We start from the raw sequence: 20,530 nt of genomic DNA, 5'->3' as shown, positions 1-20,530 counted from the left end.
TGATAACAAATGCCTTTTTTAACCCAATTTGTGCAATATTTCTGTGACCAGCTGAGCAAACAAATGAATGAGTTCAGCTTTCATTCAAATGTTACACGTAATTGATGCTTTCTAATACCAGGTCTGTTAACCTATTTGTAAAGGAGAGTCCACATACTTAGCATCCACTGAGCCATATCAAATTCTCCCAGGATCAGCAAGTTGAAAACTTTGCAAGTGTGAACGCTTAATAACAACTATATTAATGTACCTTGATAAAAATAAGATGCATAGGATCAGTAAGAGAGTTTTGGGATGCAGTAAGGTTTGTACTTCAGTGAAACTCCTAATTTAGTTGCAACAAATGACTCAATCCAATAGCGCTTACTCATGTGAGTAATCTCATAGAAACCTTTGAGGCTACCCAATTAAGTTGGAGAGTTAGGATCAAGCCCTGATGCAGGATGTTATTAAATGTTCACTTTTACAAAACCTCACAGTGTTTGGTATAGTAAGTAATTATTGGCCCAAGTTCTGCCTGCATTGTGTAGGCACAATGTCCCCTTGATGTCAGTATCTGAACAGGGCATAGAGGATTTTGTACATTGTGGTTGTGTCTATATGTACATTAATTCGCCTTTCCTAATGTGCATTAAATTAAGTACCTCCAATGTGAGGTACTAAATAAATGTGCGTTAAGCTGTCCTAATATGCAGTAATAATAGTGCATGTTTTTAAGTGATGCTTAATGCGCAGTGGCTATCTTATTGCACATTAGCATAATTACACTTTTTTTTACATGACACTTTAACACAAAGTAAAATAGGCTACTGAGTATTAAATGACACATGTAAACATGCCCTGTTTTGCTTAAATAATCAGTATTGCACAGGATGAAAATGTTGCTACTTGTTGTATATTTAGATCCTGCAACCACAAACACCATTATGTGTGTGTGGTCTTCTTTTAGGTATCATTAAAATATGCAATCAATTTCAGTTCTATCCTCCATGCCCTGTGAATATGTTAAAAGGTTATTATTTTCTCCATAAGAATATCAAAAAATATTAATAAATCCCTTCACATTAATTATTGTTAGGATGGATCATAATGAGTATGTATCATTGAGATTTGTTGTGTGCATGCTATGTGCATTTCAAGGATTCCTGAAAATTTTAATGTCATGATCTGTGCAGAAATTAATATCACAAAGTGAAAAAACAAGAAAACCAACGTCTCTGGAATAATAAGAAAGATGAGAAATGACTTAGTAATTGCTGCACTGAAGATGTCCAGTTTCAGCATAGCAATTAATGACATGCACAGACGCACATGCACACGCATTCTAATTCATCTATAACAATAAAAACATTCCATTGTAAAAGTCAGGGAGGAATACCATCACCAAGGGAGGCAGTTTGTAACTAGCAAGACCCTTCAGCAACACTTCCATGTTTTTAAACTATATCTTCCATTTTAATTCATTTAATGCTTTTTTTTTTTTCTAGGAACCTACCATTATTTCAGCAATGAAGATTTCCACAAAGCAGGTACTGTATGCACAAGCTTTAAATCATTCTTTAAATATTTACTGGCCTGTATATTTCAGAGACACTAACTTGGCAGGTAGTAGAGACATATTAATTACACCAGCAGCATCTCATCCTTTTACATAAACACCAGTATTTTCTCAAGGAAAATGTGACAGGCAAAGGAAAAAAGGGAAAACCTAGTGTGTGCATTTCTGGCAAGGTGGAAACTAAATGCAAACTAGCCAGCTGTTCATAGGATCTCAGGAAAAATTCCACGTTACTGAAGCCTCCCACATGACTACGAAGCTGTTAAATTTACAACATGTCTCTATTTGGACTTTCACTTACTGCTGCTCCTAGGGAAGTTAGTGGCAAAACTCTCCATTGATTTAAGTGGGACTCCAGTCATTTTCTGCATACATTATAACATCTTTGATCAAGGAGACTAAAAGGTAGAGGTGAATTATGAGCTCTTTCCCTGTGCCTTAGCACCATGCTGCTGGCTTTGGGCCTGATTCTGTAAATCTTGCTTGCCACCATGAATATTCCCACTAACATTGTGGTTCTAAGGCTGATACCTGACAGTTTTTGGAGGATTGGGTCCATTTATGATTATGCATATTCCACCAGGTGCCGTTCACCCATCTGCAACAGGTCCATGGGAGTCCTGTACCCTGTTAATATAGAGCATCAAGTGAGCCTTAGGGGTACCTTTTAATTGTGCCAACCCCCTTTAGAAAGCTGAGTTACATCCTATAATGAAAAAGATTACATTGCATTTGAAAGCTTATCTAAGTCTATCCCAACCATGCAGTTGGTCTAATAAACCATATCACCCACAAAAATCTTGGCTTATGCTATAATGAACAGACAAAGCTCTCCTTTTCAGAGGCTGAAAAATGTATCCAGGCCTCCACTGTACTCTGAATATGTCTCTGAAAAATTGCATGCATTTGAAACAAAACATGTTGTTTGGGGCCACTTCCCTGACACAGTTTATCACTTAAAATAACAGAAATGGCAGTGTAAGAAGAATGTGCCACTGAAGACAAAAATATTTAAAAACAAGCCTGTCAAGCTGTATATATGTTTACAGCAGACCAAAATGCTCTGCTTTTGATTATTTTTATAATCACATTCCATTAAAGCAGCCAATCATATTTTATAATGGCCTATGCATTTCAGTACAACCTCTTCTTCAAAGCATCTTTATTCATTCAGGAGTGATTACAGTTTTCCTTGAGCCTTTTGAAAACAATTTTACAATATTAACATTGTCCCAAGCTATAAAGAGCATAGAAAGTTATTCAAGCAAAGTTAAGATCATGAAATATCAGCCAGCCTTGGGTTAAAAAGTTACAGAATCATGATGCAGCATGACAAGCTTTTGGCACTGCATCTTTGTATCAAAGAAATATTTGGCAAGGCACTACCATATTATGTTTATGATTTAAAATGCTGTAGGTTTTCTAGCTTGAACACATTGGTCATTGTGTTCTGATATATAGGGGGCTTTCATAAAAAACAGTGTGATAACAGAAAAAATTATTTCCATACATCACACAGAGCAAAAGCAGAAAATGTTAACAATAAAATTATCATGTTTTATTAAATAATTTCAAATAAATTGTTTTATTCTTTTTATAACTAAAAAATAATAGTTATGAACTAGGTAGAATTCAGTCTGGTTCAGAAGGCTCTGTTCTTGCAGCTTTCTGTTTATTTCTGGATACTCTAAAAGGTTGATTGTTCCCCCACTTCAACATTTTATTATAGCTACCTTTCCAGCCACCCCCATAAGTTCAGCGAGTCTCCACACTATGAATCTACTACATTTCAACTCACTTTTCTTCCTTAAGTATGGTTCCACAAGCTTTATTCCCAGTGTGAGGTTTATGAGATACAAACACCTCTGCAAAGGCATGAATATTACCTTTCTAGGCTGGACAAAAGAACGAGGGCCTTCTCTGTGGCCACATCTACATGAAGCGATTACTGCTCAGTAAGTTGTTACTACTGCACAATAGCATCATGGGACACGAATCTTGACACGATACTACTGTGCATTAGACCTGTGCGAAGCAGCAAGTATTCGACTTGGATTTGGATTCGGCCAATTCAGAGGGACACTGATTCAGTTCAGTGATTTGTGTCTCTGTCCCGATTTGACACGGCCAAATCGGATTCAAAGATTCAGCACTGATTCGGAGATTTGGCCATAGACTAAACAGGCAACAGTCCTCAGCCATGCTAGACACAGCTGCCTCCAGCTGGCAAATCTGTTGTGGTGGGGGAAGGGGGGAGAGAAGGGAAGGGGGGGGGCACAGATCAATGCCCCCACAATGAGGCAGGGATTGGGGCTGGGGCTGGGGCTGGGACAAGCTGCCCAGCTGGGGTGGTAGGGCATGGGACTCGGGGAGGGGGACTTCTGCCACCATGAGCCGCCACAAGCCACCAGTCCAGTAGGGCATGGGAGCAGATGTGTGTCCCCGGATCCGCACGAGGGCCACAATCCAGACAGGCAGTGAAAGGTGCTGGGAGCGGCGGCTATGCCCTCCCACCACTCGCCCAACTGGGGTGGGGAAGCGTGGGACGGTGCCACTGTACTGCCTTGGACAAGTGGTGCACAGTGGCTGAAGCCACTTCAGCCTCCCCACACTCCTAGACAAGCTGCAGCTTGGCTCCACCATGCCCCTGCAGGGTAAGAAGCACCATGGTATGGGGGTGAGTGCATGCACCTGGATCAGGAAAGGGCCAGTGGCAGAGGCTATAGAGAATTTTAGGGTGGTTGCAGCCCTCCCATAGTCCCTACTCCACTGTGCTGTGAGGGGCAGGAGAAGCCAGGAGTACAGCCCAGCCCAGCCTGCCCTGTGCACATCCAGGGGCCGTGCCTTCCTGGACCAGCGGTGTGGCAGCGTGCAGTGGCGGAAGCCCCACCCCCTGAGTCTCCCGCTCCTGCTAGGCCCCTTGTCCCAGCCTCAGCCCCAATCCCTCCCTCAATGTGTGGGGCATTGATCTGCCCCACCATGCCCCTTCACTCCCCCCTCCGCCCACCGCAACAGACTTACCAACTGGAGGAAGCTGTGTCCGGCATGGTCAAGGACTGCTGCCTGTTTGGTCTACGGCCAAATCTTTGAATCGGGGCTGAATCTCTGCGAATCAATTTCGAGGCTTCCAATTCGATTTGCACTTTTTAATGGGTCTCCCAATTTGCTTCAGATTTGGCTGCTGAATTGGACCAAATCTCCTCCAAATCAAATTGGCCACCAAAGCTTCGCACAGCCCTACTACACATTAATGATCTACTGCACAGTCATTGTCACCAGGAAGCCATGTGGGGACACTACTATGTAGTAGCTCTCATTACTTCACAATCATTTAGTACTTGTGTATTCAACTACTAAATGACTGCACAGTAACAACTATGTAGTCAGCGTCTCATGTAGACACGGCCTGTGAATTCAGAATGCACCTTCATATGCTGACTGTTTTCAGCTTTGTTCAAAGTTTGTTTTCAGCTTTGTTCTCTCTCCTTAGAAAGGCTAGATTTCAATTTAATCACTAATTCCCCCTAGTTCCTCCTATAGAGGTCCGGTCTCCTAAACCCACTGACCTTCAGGGCCTATTCAGTTCTTGCTGGACTGACAGCACACTTAGAACATCTGACTATAGCCTCTTGGGCACATCTCAGTGAGCCTGCATGTGCAGCTTGCAGAGCCTTAGACTCATTTGAGGTGCTGCAAACCACATGTGGTGTACAGGTACCCATTTGCTACACTGCTGATTTGCAGCACAGTGGATTTTTTGACACCAGGAGATCCCAGTGTCAAAAAAAACCACAGCTAAAAACAGTATGGCACATGCAGCAGCAGCATGCACTGCCAGAAAGAGACCCTGGTCAGCCAGGGCCATTCTCTGGCTGCTGACCAGGCTCTGAGCAGCCAGACAGGCACCACTGATGCCCCAGGGGGCCCCCAGGACCCCGTAAGGATGCTGGGACCAGTACAGGTGCCAGCTTCTCTTACCCAACCGAGGTCAATTTGCCATGCCACTGGAGTGCATGTGCAGGGTCATGCCCGGGGACAAATAATAGTGGTAGAAATACGTGCCACTGCTATTTGTGCTGTGGGAAGTGCATGCCTCTGCATGTGCTCACTCATCAGGACACATCCTTTGAGTCTATACTGTCGTTTGACCCCCTGCAGCACCTTAATAGCACCGTTGTTACAGGAACAATGCTTTTAGTTAGTCATGCTGACCCCAGATACTCCATCATCTCGGGTTCCACGGTTTGTGTCTTCAACTGGTGGCAGGAAACAGCTCACAGAGATGTATTTAACACCAGTTCTTTCCCCCTCCTTGTCTCCTGCTGAGTCAACACAAACAGGCTTCATTGAGTTGAGTAGGAAACAGCATGATGGTGAGCAGGCTTTTGCCTCTCTCACGCCTCCAACTTAAATTCACTCCCAGACTTACCTTCTAAAAAGAAAAGCTGTAAGCTAAGGTGGTCTCCGATTGACACTGTCAAGCTCTTAGGCCTCATCCAAACTTCTAGTCATGGGAGTGAAATGGCAAGATAATCTCTCAAACCTTCAGGAATATCTTACGATCTATTTATCCACACATGGGACGTATGGTGTCTTATTCAGTGAACACCATTTCTGCTCAGAGTGGATAGCAGTCACCCCTGAAGAGCGGGCCAGCACAAAATGATGCTCTGCTTATGTGACCTCTTACTGGCTCGCTGCAGAGGGACTAGTGCCCATTCCTCACAGTGCACACATCATTGCCAGAACGGTACCTTTCAGCACATATGCTGTGATTGTCATCAGAAAAGAGCAAGTTATGCATCTACCCTTCAGAATAATTCTGTGGGATTTGGGCCTCTCCTTCCCTTAAGGTCTTTAGAAAATTCCTTCCCAAAATGTTTGTTTTTTTAAACATTTTGTTTTGCAATGGTACATTTTTCACTACACATCAAGATGCCCCAGTTCTCTCTTATTCCAAGCACCAAGAAAAGGCTGCACCTCAAGTGTTTTTTGTGTGGTTTCTGATTGCAAACAGTGACTACTGGATTGCAAAGAACATATTTTACTCCTTGCTTATCCCACTAATCTTTTCTATAGTGCTGTTGCTGCCGTAGTTTGGAAGGAACTCTTAATGGATAAGCTCCTGCTATAGCTTGATCTGATAATCAGCTGATTGATTAAACACAAATTCTCTTGGGAGAGGCTTTGGGCAAAAGAAAGTTTGACTTCTATGACAGAGTATTACCGAGACATGGATACAGATCATTCCCTTAGTGCTTTTTCAATTTCATATTGCCTGGAATGATATATTATCACTCTTTAACATAATGCTCACCAGCTGCATCCTAAATGCATTGCTCTGAAGCAAAGAGGGTGGCAGTCTTGCGACCATAGGGTGTCTAAACCACAGACCGTACTTGCCGGTTTGAAAGTAATGAAGTTTCCAGCAGCAGCAAAATCTTTAAGTAATTTTACTTTGGCTTTATCACATATTTTTTAATTTCCCATGATGGTTCTCTGTTTACATTCAGCTTAGAGTTTCTTTCTGAAGAGATTTCGTAGACCTCAAGTTTTTGATCGGTTATATTAGTGTGTGAGAAACCTATTATACGTTGTAGATTACTCCATGGATAGCCCTGGATTCCTTTTACATGTTATATTGATTTAAGTTTATGACACTTTGCTACATGCTTCTATGTGGTAATACCCCAGTTACATACACTAATATTATTATACAACAGATGCCTAGACTTTAGATTAACGCCCAAAGATCCATCATTTCTCCTGCCAGTCAGTCATTCCATGCAGTATTTCCTCCTCTTCTGTTGTGTAAGCAGTTGTGTGAACATAAGGCTTTAGCCAGAGTAAATCTGATGCATCCTTGTATGATTTGGCAGAAGAGGGCAGCTTTGTCAGGACTCCATAAGAAGTAGAAAGGTCCTGGAAAAGGGGCTAAGGTGCCCTTCCAAGTGACTTATCCCTGCCATCTCTTGAGCATCCCCAACAAATTGGCAGCTACCATCATCTGACTTCCACGTAGGGTTCCTCTCTAAGGTTGTATAAGGTAGATGCAAAGATTCCCTAAAAACAGGGATTCTCACACCAGTGTCTGTCCTCTGAGACAGAAAAACTAATGAAATGTATTTCCAAGAGAGGCTGCTTAGATTCGGAACTTAAATAGTGAGGTCTTCTCCCTGGCAGGTTCAGTGCCTGGAGGCCTACTGCTCTGAAGTTTGGGGGCCTTCCTTCGTTGTGTAATGCCTGTTTTCTACCTCGCATACAGCTACATTTTAGTGACTCTATACATATACTAGGATATTTTTGTTTGGTACTGGAGAGCCTAAAACCAAAATGTTTCTTGCCAGGGTGCTGCACAGGAATTGTACTTCAATATCCCCTCTGTCTTCAACAGATCTAAGTTCACAGCAGGTTATCTGGGAAGTGGGCTAAAAAGGAAGTGTTTCAATTTTCCCATTTTAGTGTGGTGCTGCATCCTGCTATGTTTCCCATAGGTGTCCATCATCTTATATGGCTGGGGTTGGCAACCCCTGGTACACATGCCAGAGCATGGCATGTGAAGGCATTTTGCTTGACACATGCAGCTTGGAACAGACAGTAGGGACAGGGCTGGGGCTGCACTGCCACAACAAGGTTCGGGCCCTTCACAGCTCCCCTGATGTCCTCCCTGAAGTGTGTGTGCACCTGCCGCCAACAATGAGCCAGGCCGGGGCTCTGCAGACCTCAGTGCAACTGCTTGCAACCTCCCCGCCACCTGCTGTGAGCAGCCCTGGCTTTGTGGCAGGCAGCAGGGGCCTGCCCAGGGTCCAGGTTGGCTGTAACAGTTGGAGTGACTGGCTGGGGTGCAGTATGCCTTGAGATGGGGGAGCAGGCAGCACCCTGTGCAGCACCCTGGGCTACCTGCTCCCCTGTCTTCACGTGCCCTTCCCAGCTGGGTGGGGTGCAGTGTGCCTTAGTTTGGGGGATGCCTGCTGGCTAGCCCCGTACTGAGGCACCCTGCAGCCCGGCCAGACCCCCTTACAGCATGGGGAGCCTGGCCAGATGCTAGAAGGAGCTGGGCACGGGCAGTTTGCCCACAACAGGACAGTGTGTCTCGCAACAAAGGACACATTGTAGGGGTGTGTGCTGTGGCACAAAGTAATGGCACAAATTTGTGTCGCTGCAAGTGCATGCCCCTGATTGGCTGGACACGGCCCAGGAGCAGACATCATAGCACTATTATGGTGTAAAAAAAATATACACGAGAGGAGAAGCAGGTCCCACAACACACACACACACACACACGCACACACAGAATAATGTATTTTGCATGTCTTTCTAGTGAAACCTGATCATTTGCAAAATTGTACTTTTCTTCACAGCAACAGCTCTACATTGGCTCAGCAACTGGAGTTTCACAGCTTCCTTTGCACCGCTGTGATGTGTATGGGAAAGCGTGTGCCGAGTGTTGCCTTGCTAGAGACCCGTACTGTGCTTGGGATGGCTCTTCTTGTTCCCGTTACTTTCCCACTGCTAAAAGGTAGGAACAGTTTCAGATGTCGGAATCGCATGCTACTTGCCTTGACTGATTGTCTCAATGTGACCTGAGGGCTTTAGAGATTTTTCATAGGGTGGTTAACTGGAGCCTTTTCTATTCCAAGGAAAACAAGTCACGGGAGTTACAAGCAATATCAAGTCTTGCTTGATTGAATATTACTACTTCTTGGGATGAATTGGAAGAACCATGGTAAAAAAAAAAAAAAAATTCAGGAAGATGCCAGCTCTGAAATGGAAATATAACTTCTTACACAGTAGTAAATGTCAACAACATTTTTTAAAATCTAAAATAGAGAGCAACTTCATATATGGCTTATTCCTGAAGTCATTTGCTCACCATAACCTTATTGCCTTACATTTTCAGAAGTAGAAATGCTAAATGAATATTAATTGAGTGTCTGGGGATCAATAGAAAGGGATTATTCACATGTACACCTCTATCAACATTACCCAAATCAGAATAGATACTATTCCACATCCGCTTTCTGCTTTGCATTGGTTTAAATAACTATATACATGGTATACCTATTTTTTATTGCTGTATGACTTGAGTAGTTATTTATCTCAGTGCCAAGTAGATACAAAATGGTATCCATTCTGATCTGGTAGAATTTTATACTCATTGGTGTCAATGATTACAGACGGTGCAAAGGAGAGAGGAATCAGCCCCTTCAAGTGGAAAATATTCATTTTCGTACTCCTAAATACTGCAGATTAGCTGCTTGTCTGAAGTTTTAAAAACATATATTCTCTGCCTCCATTCAGTTTTAAGACAATCACTCTTCAGCTTTAACTTCAGCCAAGAGAGTTAAAACGTGCTGTTAGATACACAAGTATAAATATGGAATAACATAATTGATAAACACATGAAAATAAGAGCAGACTCTTGGCCATGCTTGGCATATCACATCTTTCTATCAGGTGAGTTAATGCAAAAAGCATTTGCTCAGAGGAAGATCATGTCAAAGCAAATCTGGCAAACATTTTACACTTCAGAAAATGTGAGAAGTCCAGAAATTTGCATGCAGAAGTAGCAATCTTTATCTTGAAACTGAAGTTTACTGTTATTTTTGTTGGAAATAGCAGACTCCTGGGACTGGCTGGTTGGTTGATGCCTGGAAGACATGGGTGAAGTAGGGGTTGGTAGCCAACATCTGTAGCAAAGTTACTTCAGATAGAGAGGACTGAAATTTCCAAGGTTTGCATCTTAATTTAACCTAGTAAAGAAAGCAGGCACTTATGAAACATCAGGCCTTATCTTTGCACTGGGACACAGAGGCAACCTGGGGCAAAATAGTTCAGAAAAGTTCCAGAAAAAAGGTAGAAAGGACAAGCTAAACATCTCAGTCATAAAATTAACACTCTTAGAAATAATAGAAATGCCACAGTTCTGCCACTAACAAATCCCTGTCATTCCAGACACCTGACCTGCTGGGAATGTCTTGTTTTGGGGCACTTGCTAATATCTCTTCCTTTTATTTAATCATTTGGGATTTTTGTAAAGACAGGATGTCTTAGCAGTTGCAGTTTTTATTTTCTCCCCTTCTATTGCATATTCAAGGAGCCTAATGATGGTTTAGAAAGCCTATAGTGTGACCACTTAACCCAGCCTTGTGCAGATGCTTTCTGGCTCATGTTTCGTAGGTCCCCAAGTTGGCTTAGTGATGAAACATGACATTTGCTTGATATGCTAATTGTCCAAAATACAGTGACATTAATGTGAGTCTTTCTTTAGGTCTCATTTCTACAAATAGCATCCTATAAATATGTTGGCCTATAGCATTCATGAAGGTAGTGACAAAAATTGCATTTGTAATTCTTACTGGCTTGGATATGGTTGTTTCACTCGCATTGAATGTAACATTTCATAAGAAAAATGAGGAAGCATGCATTCAGTGCTGCGGTAAAGCAATAAAATAGTGTCTCTGTAGTGTGAACACTAAAGTAAGGAAAGGTACCTTATCTTAAAAACATTGAATATACTTTATGATAGCAGCACTGGGTAGGTGCCATCAATGTACAGTGTTTCAATAAGACTTACATGCCAAAGGCAACATTAAAGAAAAAAAATACAGAACAAAACTGGTACTTCCACTCACCTACAGTTCCAAGCACGTAATCCTGCCTCTAGAAGTGGGCATGGCAAAAGGGACTGCAACCCAGGATCTCTCCCTCTGAGACAGCTGTTCTCATTATTGAGTCAGACTCCCTTTCATTACTTCCCTGGACCTTATGCAGATTAAATTAGACAGTCATTGCTTATAACATAGAAGTAGCCCTGACTTCAGGGGCTGAATGAGAGGGAACTCCCCCTCCCAGGTGAGTGCTTTAGCCTCTAGGCTGCAGAGGCAGGTTCTTTCTTCCATAGTCCATACTCTTCTTCTGGTGCCATGACTCTTGTATTATCAGCTGTCCAGTGGCCTATCTCCAATAGGACAGGTAGGCAATGCCCTTACCCAGCCTCTTCTATATATTTGTGGTTAGGGAACTCTCTGCAATGTGAGAAAAATGTCTAAACCAACATTTCCAGAAACAGTTACAGGCTTAAAGACTCAACACGTGCCACTAATAAAACATTTCATCTGAATTCCCACCCAGCTCTAAAAAGAAATTGTGTCTTTGAGAGCAATCGTCAGAAAGCCCTTCCACCCACCCCACTCTGTTGTTGTTAGTGAAAAGTTCCAACTGACCTAGTAATGATGGTCCAAGAGAGATTTCACTGGCACTTCAGGAACAATTACTTTCTTTTTCTGAATTTGAGCATTTGTGACTGAAGGATGAGACCAAGCATGGCTTTTACAAGGATACTTGACTTTTGCCTATGTGTTGCTGGATTCCATAATCTGAAATCCAAGTATTGTTCAGCCAGCTAATCCTCTTTGCTGTCTTCTGATTTGCAGTCCCTGCCTTCCTTTTATGCCTCAAGTGAAGTGCTCACACTCTAAACACATCTTTGTTTGCCCTGTTCTTTTCTTCTATTCTAAATGAAACTCTTTTCTATGACTTGAATTGGGTTTTGTGTCGCAGACATTGAGGTAACAAAAGAGACAAAGAACACAACTAACGCAAACAAAAAGAGAACTGTATAAAAAAGATTTTTTTCTCTATAAAATACAACATTTTAAGCAAGGTAAGAGAACAGTTTTATGTCAATGGACATCAGTTTGGAAGAATATACACTATAGTAAATGGGCACTATTGTAAAAACCTAGAGATGGACTCAGGCTACGAAATTTGGACTATAATTTCTCTCCTATGATTGTATTTCTATCTAGGAGTAATTGTGAGTCCAGGTACCTGTGAATGAGACACTCTTATTTTATCTATCACAAATCTAAAGTTGATCACTGACACAGCTACTAACATTTTTCCATGGTATTTTTAGACGTACTAGACGACAAGATATCCGAAATGGAGACCCTCTTACTCATTGCTCGGATCTGCAGCACCATGGTAAGTTAGAGATATTTCACTTAAGTGAAACTAGCTGGCGCATGATATGCAAACTGGGCATGGATGGGAAGCAAAAATAGGATTCACTAGTGAAACTATAGTGCACAGTTGTGGAATATAAATGTACTCACCTTTGTTCCTTAACTTATCTTTGACTACATTAATTCAGATAACGTGTTCAGGATCCTTGTTTCTTTACAAGCTTATAATCAATTTTTGCTTTTTCTTCAGTTTTCTACTCTGTCTGACATTGCATCATGCCAATATGCTATGCATATCATGGAGCAATAAAATTATATTGTATTGTAACATGACACCAGAATGTACATGTAGCTTTGGAGAGATGTCATACTATTTACAGCGATCTAACTGAGCACATTGACACAGAGTTGTACGCTAGTGAGTGAACAAAAAGAACAGTTGTCTTCTCCTCCCTCCAACATTGTTTCCTGCCATAGTCCAGCCTCATTTTAAATAGGGTTTCTACCACTTCTGTATCACTCAGTTTTGTTGTTGGCTGAATATATTTCACAGAGCCTTACCCAGATCTTTCCTTTACTGACTGGTTGTATCCCGGCAGACAAACCTATCTTTGCACCAGTTTGCTGCCAAACCCTTTAAAACATGCTCATTCAAAGAATGAGAAATTTGCTTTTTGCCCTAAGTAAAAAGAACACTTAGACAATACAATACTTCCCTCTGCTGGAGAATGTTGATTACTAGTGGATTTGTGACATCAGATCAGTCTTGGTTAATTCAAGGATACATATGAGTATACATATATGTATACATATAAGTATATATGTATACATATGAGTATACATATGTATTCTGTATACATATGAGTATACATATATAGCACCCGGAAGTAGAGATGCATGGCACTCCTATTGTCTTCAGCTCCTCTTAATAGCAAATATGGCAACTAATCCTAACTCATGTGTCTGTATTATACACATACACCTCAGATATGTTGCAGTAATACTTCTGTCTTACCTTCTTCATGCTGCCTCAAACCTAACATTATTGGGAATGTGGGGGGTCCAATTACTTTGTGGTTGGTAGACCAAGTACAAGATAATGTGAGGTAATCAAAATTGTATGAAGAGATATTTTGCTTCAAGATCCATCATCATGCCCCTTCCATGGCTTGGAAGCTCATAACACATGAAATGATTTGGGAGGCTCAAATTCATGATACTGCAGGGAACACAGCCTGAGAAAATAAGAGTTGCTATATTAAGTGAAGACAACAGTTTGCAATTGCATATGATATGCATTTTACTCAGGGGTAATCAGGCAGATTAAGCAGCCTGTGTTTTGCACTGGAAGAGTGTTCCCAATTCACTAGAAAGAATCTGTAGTGCAACCCCTAACTTGTGGATTATGTTTTCAGCAGAACCATGCACAAACCCCAGTTACATGGGTTGTGATCTCCTGAATGCACTGACCTGACCTGAAAGTCCACAGAGAAGGTTCAGTCCTTAAGTCTATCACCAGGCTCTCAGCCTGACATGACTTAATGCTTTTTCATGGGATGAATTCCTGAACTCAGTAAATTCAGTGACAGAACTCCCATGAGTTTAACAGAAGCAGAGATTCACCCATGGTTTGGTAGTTAAAAAAAGCAGTAGGCTCCGTTCCTTGTAAATACCAAACAGCTGTGTCCCTCCAGCAGTGCTGATTAACCTAGAAAGCTCTTGGGCCATCAGGCAAGGCAACTCCTTTACATGGTATAATTTCAGAGCATTGCTCTGCACATTCTCTACCTCTAGAGCCCTGCCCATATTTTAGAACAATAATCGTTGAAGAAGTGTCTAGCAACACCTCTTGCATTGGCCAGCTCTACTGGCAAAGCTGCAGGGTTCTTGTTTATCTTCATACCCAAAAAAGAGAACTGCAAAAACACCTTTCATTTCTCTTTCTCCACTTGACGCACAAAGGAGATTTTCAGCTGGAAGGGCAGCATGTAACCTATAGCTGTTCTTGCACTTAGTTTCTGGCCATCACTTCAGACAACCTGCTATGACCAATCATGTGGTGCAGCAATTTTATTTGGAAAAATATCTGCTTTATTCATTCCAAGTAGAAGTAATGTAAACTTGTTCAAGTATGTCAACAGGAACTCCATAAAGGCAATAGCTGAGCTGAGAGCAAGATACCCCTTGGTGAAATGAAATTCAGTGAGATGATAAAGTTGGAAATGATTAGGAACAACAGCAACCCAGAAAAAAATATTTAAAATATCTTGACACTGGCCTCCAGCTGTACTTCTGTGAGGCACTGTAACTACAAGAGATTTGGCTTAAAATATCACATGCCACAGATATCTTCCAGCTTTCAATCTAATCTGTAATTTATTTAGCTACAATTCTGACTTTTCTCTGGTTGCTATGTTATAAAAATGGATCAAAATTATGGAAACTCTTTGTGAATCTGTTGAGAAATGGATAGAAATTATGGTGCTTTCTCACTTGCATTTGCTGTTACAAGTACACGCATTTATGACATGGTGCATAACCAAGCCGACTGGTCCCAAACATTGTGGCTAAATGTTATTTGGGACCAAACATTATACAAAAACTAGTTCAAGTGATCAGAAACTAGTTTAAACCTGTAACAAAACAGAGGTCCACTGCAATACACCAGTTTGAAAATGGCTGAAATTGGTTTGAGATAAATTTGGCTCAATGTAGTATCAGACTTAACTGATTTGGGTCAAACCAGTTTATGCAATGTCTGTTCCAGACCTCTTCCTGGTTTAAGTTAAATCAGCTTCCTCCAGCATCCCAGATGCATTGCAACCCTGGGCGGAGCTCTGCTCCCTGGCTGTTGCTCCAGCAGAGACTGCAGGTACAGTGGGGTCTGCCTGGCTTCCTCCTGCTCCTGCCCACCACCACTCCCTACTCAAGCAGGGATTCCCACCTCCCCACTGCCTTACACAGACACCTCTCAGCATTAGCTAGCGTATCACATGCTGACTACAGTCTATGCTGTGGGAGACAGGACAAAGGCAAACAGAATAGGGTCAGCTTACAGCCTTTTAAAGCTAATCATCAGGTAGCTGGTCATGTCCCTCCATTCGTTCCTTGGAAAAAAGTTGTTTAAGAAGAGCTTGAACTAATGAGAGAAACATTGTTTTGTTTGCTGGGGTGATAAATACTAACAATTCCCTTTGTAACTCTCTGCTGTGTAACTCAATGCTCTGTTATCAACAGTGTGGGGGGAGAAACTCCTCCCTAATCAAAGCATCCTACTGGGGTCTGACCACATCCCCCCCTCAGCTCAGCACTGTTGAGGGGAAGAGAGGGCTGCTCTAGCACCCCCTAAAATAAGGAAAACCCCTCCCCCACCGGCTTCTGGCCTGAGCCATTGCAGGCATGTGCCTGCATCTCTTCAGTCCAGAGGGGATGTCTGTGCAGTTACAAACTGGTTTAGCCTAGCCAGGTTAGACTAACCTGCAAAGATTGAATCAATTCAGGCTCAGGCTCAGGCTTTTTGAATGTCTGCCTGTAGGCTATATGTGAATTACTGCTAATTTTCTTTTCTATATTACAACCAACAGTCTCTTGAGTAGCAGATGCAAAATGGGGTTTATCTTGTAAATGAGAAATATGCTCTGGAAGTTCTTCTATCGATTTCTCTAAACATTCATCTGTATTGCTTACTCATTGATTCTCTCCCTGTGTGCCAGGACCATGAACCAAGAAACTGCATAAGCAAAGAATAGCCTGTTTTCTGTAACCACCTTTTCTCAAAGACAGTTCATAGCAAATTTCATTAAGAAGCTTCTGACAAGGCCATTTGAATGTGCTCTGAGCAGGATATGAGTAGTTTATGATCTTACCTAATGTCATTAATAGGGTTCAACCTAATTTGTATGAGAGTATGAGAAATGTGAGGTTCAGTGGTACTTTTAATCTTGCTGTTTTCACCATGCACCCCCCACCCTCCACCGCTGATTGCCCAAGAGACCACAGTGGCCCCACAACTCGCTGCTTGCTCCTGATGATCAGCCAGAAGGCAAAAAACATGGTTTTAAATATTCCATGGTTTTTGCCTCCCATCACTGGTTGGGCAAGGGGTCCTGGCAGTCCTGCTGCTCGCTGCTGATCAGCTGAGAGGCAGAAACCATGGTATATTTAAACTGCATTTTTTGCCTCCTGGCTGATGAGGAGCAAGTAGCAAGTGGCAGGGCCAGCAGGGTCCCTTGGCCAATCAGTGGCAGGGGGCACACAGTGAAAAGAGCAAAATTAAAGGAACCGTTGCATAGTGTGCTTCTGGCATGATTTAGGCATATCCCTAGTTTTGAATGTCTAAAGAAATTAAGTTCAGAAACACAGTAGAACAGAAACAATTTGAGCAAAATATTGAGAAGTATAGCACACTAAAACTACCACTGACACAAAAGGGAATTGTGAATGATCAGTGTAATCAGTTCTAGTTAACCAAGTATTACAGTTTGAATCCAAGTGACAGCCATAAAAATATAAACATCTCTTGTTTAAACTAAAGAACAACATGTCCCATAACCACTTTTATACCACCCTTAACTATTGCCTGTAGTGGACTCATTTGATTATTTTTTGGACCAGTCATGAGGAGGAGATCCATAGTCACCTAATGTGAATAAAATCACCCAGGATTCCCTGTATATCTCTGAATTTGAGCTTGTTGAGAAGCATTCCTTTGCAAAAAACTGTTCTTGTAGATAGGTACCTCTTTTTCTATTATGTCAGTAGTAACGTAGTAGTAAGGGCTATTTATCAGGAAGGAAAACTGATCCTGTGCTTAGCTCCACCTTGAGAATGACAGCTCTCACATAGGATTTTCATTTGAATTTCAAAACAAGCTTCATGATTTCCATTCCCTTCCAATTCCTCCAGCTACTCCTCTGAACTTTCCAGGTTTTCACTTTCCTTTGCTGCTTCTTCTCAGGACTTTCTGTCACTTTCAGACCTATTTCCTGATTTGTTAGCTACTTTATCATTTTATATACTTTCTTGTATTCAGTCATGCCAATATTACCTAATTTTATAACCCTGTCTGGACATCATCATGGCTCTCATGACTTACAGAAATGAGATTTGACAGGTGATTATTTCAATCACCATCCATTCCCTGGGAATATGAAATGGAAGCCTGCAACACATTCTTTAAGGTTATGGCCAGATTTAAATGACCTAAGCAACAGGACTTCCATCATTCTCATGTTGATTTCTCGTGGTTTAAAACATGATGACTCAAATCCATCTCCCCTGTAGCTTGTACATTATACAGCTAACCTTAGCTATGTAAGAGGCATTTTGAGCCAACCATGCAGATTTTCAGAATCTGTGCAACCTGGTGGGTCTTCTTGAACATGCTCTGTAAATCTCACAAATTATGGTCCCAGAAAACCCATGAGTAATAGTTTGACAGAGAAGGATCTTCCTACCTGTTAACCCAGTATCCCAGTGGTTAGGGCACTTGTGCCGGGAGTTTTCAAGCCACCCTTGCCCTCTCTAACTTCCCTGTAAAGTGCCCTAGCCACAAGGCCATTGACTAGGAAGAGTCAAAGGAGGCTGGACAATGAAAAGGAGAATGTACGTGGGTTTAGAACAGGGGTGGGCAAAGTCAGCAGGGGACCAGAGTTTCCACAAGGGCTGGCAGGGTGCACAGCTGGGTGGGGAGCTGCTCCAGGGCCAGGATCTTGCAGCCGTGACAGTGTGGTCCGGAGCTGGGGCAGAACCCTGCCCAGGGAGGGGCATGCAGGCAGTGAATCATAGGTCTGCCCCGGCTCCAGACCATGCTGTCACCATTGCAAGATCCCAGCCCTGGCCCCGCAGCAGCTTCCCACCCAGCCACATGCACTGCCAGTGGTTCTGGGGCCAGTCTCCGTGGAGACCTTGGCCCCACGCTGTCACAGCTCTGCCACTGCTGGGGTCTCCATGGAAGCCGGCCACAATGAGCGGGCAGGGGCTGCTGGGAAATGGTGTCTGGCCATCCGCTAAATCCGCCATTTTGCCCAGCCCTGGTTTAGAAAGAGCACAAGCCGGAGGGAATGTATTTCTGCAAGATGGAAACTGCCTTAGGAGGCGGGGGCTCTCGGTTCCAGACCGTCCTCCTCTCCCAGGGAGACAGAAGGTACTGCACAGCTGCCTGTGGCGTTTATCCATTGACTATTAAATGCAAAATACAGGGGCCAGTCACCAAGGTCTGCACCTTTGCAGGCCAGTCCCTACCTCACTCGGACACTTCCTCTGGCTTGCTCTCCTTCTGGTCCCATATATATATGTGTGTGTTCTTCTTTTGGCTGCCTAATGGACCAGCATCAACAGAAGTTATGAAGGGTGTTCTTGTCATGCTTTCCCCATGGCCAGGCACATAGGTTACTTTGCAGAGAAATGGGAGAAGTGTATTCACTTTGGGTGAAAGGGGTTATAGGACCTGAGTTTCCCAATCCCTGGGCAAATGTCCCAAGCCATAAACTCTTAAGTTAAAATGTGAGAGGCCTCCTACGCTCCTCCTCCTCCTCTGAATTTTGCAAATTACATAGAATCATGAGCTTTCATAGAAGCAAGAAGTAGAGTGTAAATCCATGTAACTGGCTTGAAATGCCACCTGTACAAGTAACTTTAGTCATGTAAGTGCAAATTGCTTATCTAAAGGTAGAACATGATGTAAGCCCATGCATCTTTTTACCATATAATCACTTTAAATTCCCCTTGTATCACTTTACACATTTCCATTCCCTCTCCTTTGTTGATACTTCCATCATTTCCCTACTTAACCAAGGTCCTTCCTCAACCTTTACAACTTTTGTAACTCTCTCTTGGCCTTCCTTCTGCCCTTTAATAGTCCTTCCTTGCTTTGCTTAACCTCATTGTCTTCCAGTGATCCCCAAAACTACCACTCTGGCCCAAAACTCATCTGACATTCTCCAAAGAGATATGATTTTCAGATGAACACTGATTTACACAGAACCCCACCCCCATTGACTCATGCAAAAAGTTCACTGTGGGGCAGAGTAAAGCAAAGCAAGGCATTTTCTATTTGTTTAGTGTTTAAAAGCCATTTGATGTTTCATTACTAAGAGTTAAATAGGCATCAATTCCTACCCTGCCCCACTTGAGGGACTGAATGTCATTAAGGAGGGGAACATATGATTACTGTGTCAACATAAACCACAAACGCAGTCTTCTTTCTTCCCTTTGGCTCAGTCATTTAGCAAACAGACTGTTTGCTAAACAACACAGTCAATATGATAAAGGCATTGTGAAATCAAACAATTCTTGACAAAGGATTGCACTGCAGAGGCTTTTAATTATACATTCTTTCCCTATAACAAAAAAAAAAATCAGATTCTTTAAAGATTTCCAATAGTAAAGATCAAAGGGTAAAATGGAAAGCACCATAAATAATGGCAAAAGAGACAGGAAACCCCGTGAGATCAACACAGTGTTAAATAGCTTACCAACCTCTTCCTCACCCCTATACTCACCAGGATTATTATACTATTGCTGCTTAAGTCCATAACAACAGTTTAAAGAGCTAAGGTGGAGAGCTGAAATATGATGCCTTATTGCCTCTGTGGTATTGGAGGAGAATCAAATGCTATGTAAGTCCTTTAGCAATGTGATATTTCCAGCAAGTTGATGGATCTCGTGAAACCTTCTTGTTACAAGAGGAAGTAATTTATTTAACTTTCTTTTTTCCCCTCCCTATAATGTCTGGTTTATTAGCCTCATTACATTTCCATAAATTATGCCACTACAAGAGGAAATGATTAATTGAAGATTGTTTCCTCAAAAACATTATTCCTGGTCATTAACAACTGCAACAAACTGAAATGCCATATAAGCTAAACACATTATAGTACTCTTAAAAAGCCTCGTGTTTTATTACTTTGCTGTAAAGTATTATGATCATAGAGCCCATGAGGCATCATTACAGACATTCTCAAACTACACCCTGAATTTTCTCATTGTTTAAGTTTAGTCA

General features: G+C 42.2%; 1 protein-coding gene across 1 annotated transcript in view; it reads left to right on the top strand.

The window, feature by feature from the left end:
* The window catches only part of SEMA3A (semaphorin 3A), a 221,211-nt gene that overhangs the window by 180,171 nt on the left and 20,510 nt on the right, over window positions 1-20,530 (top strand). Inside the window, exons 12-14 of the mRNA XM_019509508.1 lie at window positions 1,488-1,529; window positions 8,920-9,077; window positions 12,480-12,547. Coding sequence (XP_019365053.1) covers window positions 1,488-1,529; window positions 8,920-9,077; window positions 12,480-12,547 — 268 coding nt within the window. The remainder of the gene's footprint in view (window positions 1-1,487; window positions 1,530-8,919; window positions 9,078-12,479; window positions 12,548-20,530) is intronic.

The sequence above is a fragment of the Gavialis gangeticus genome, unplaced genomic scaffold (genome assembly GCF_001723915.1).
Source record: "Gavialis gangeticus isolate Ggan-Ray unplaced genomic scaffold, GavGan_comp1, whole genome shotgun sequence".
NCBI lineage: Eukaryota > Metazoa > Chordata > Crocodylia > Gavialidae > Gavialis > Gavialis gangeticus.
This window is presented reverse-complemented; position numbering and strand designations above follow the sequence as displayed.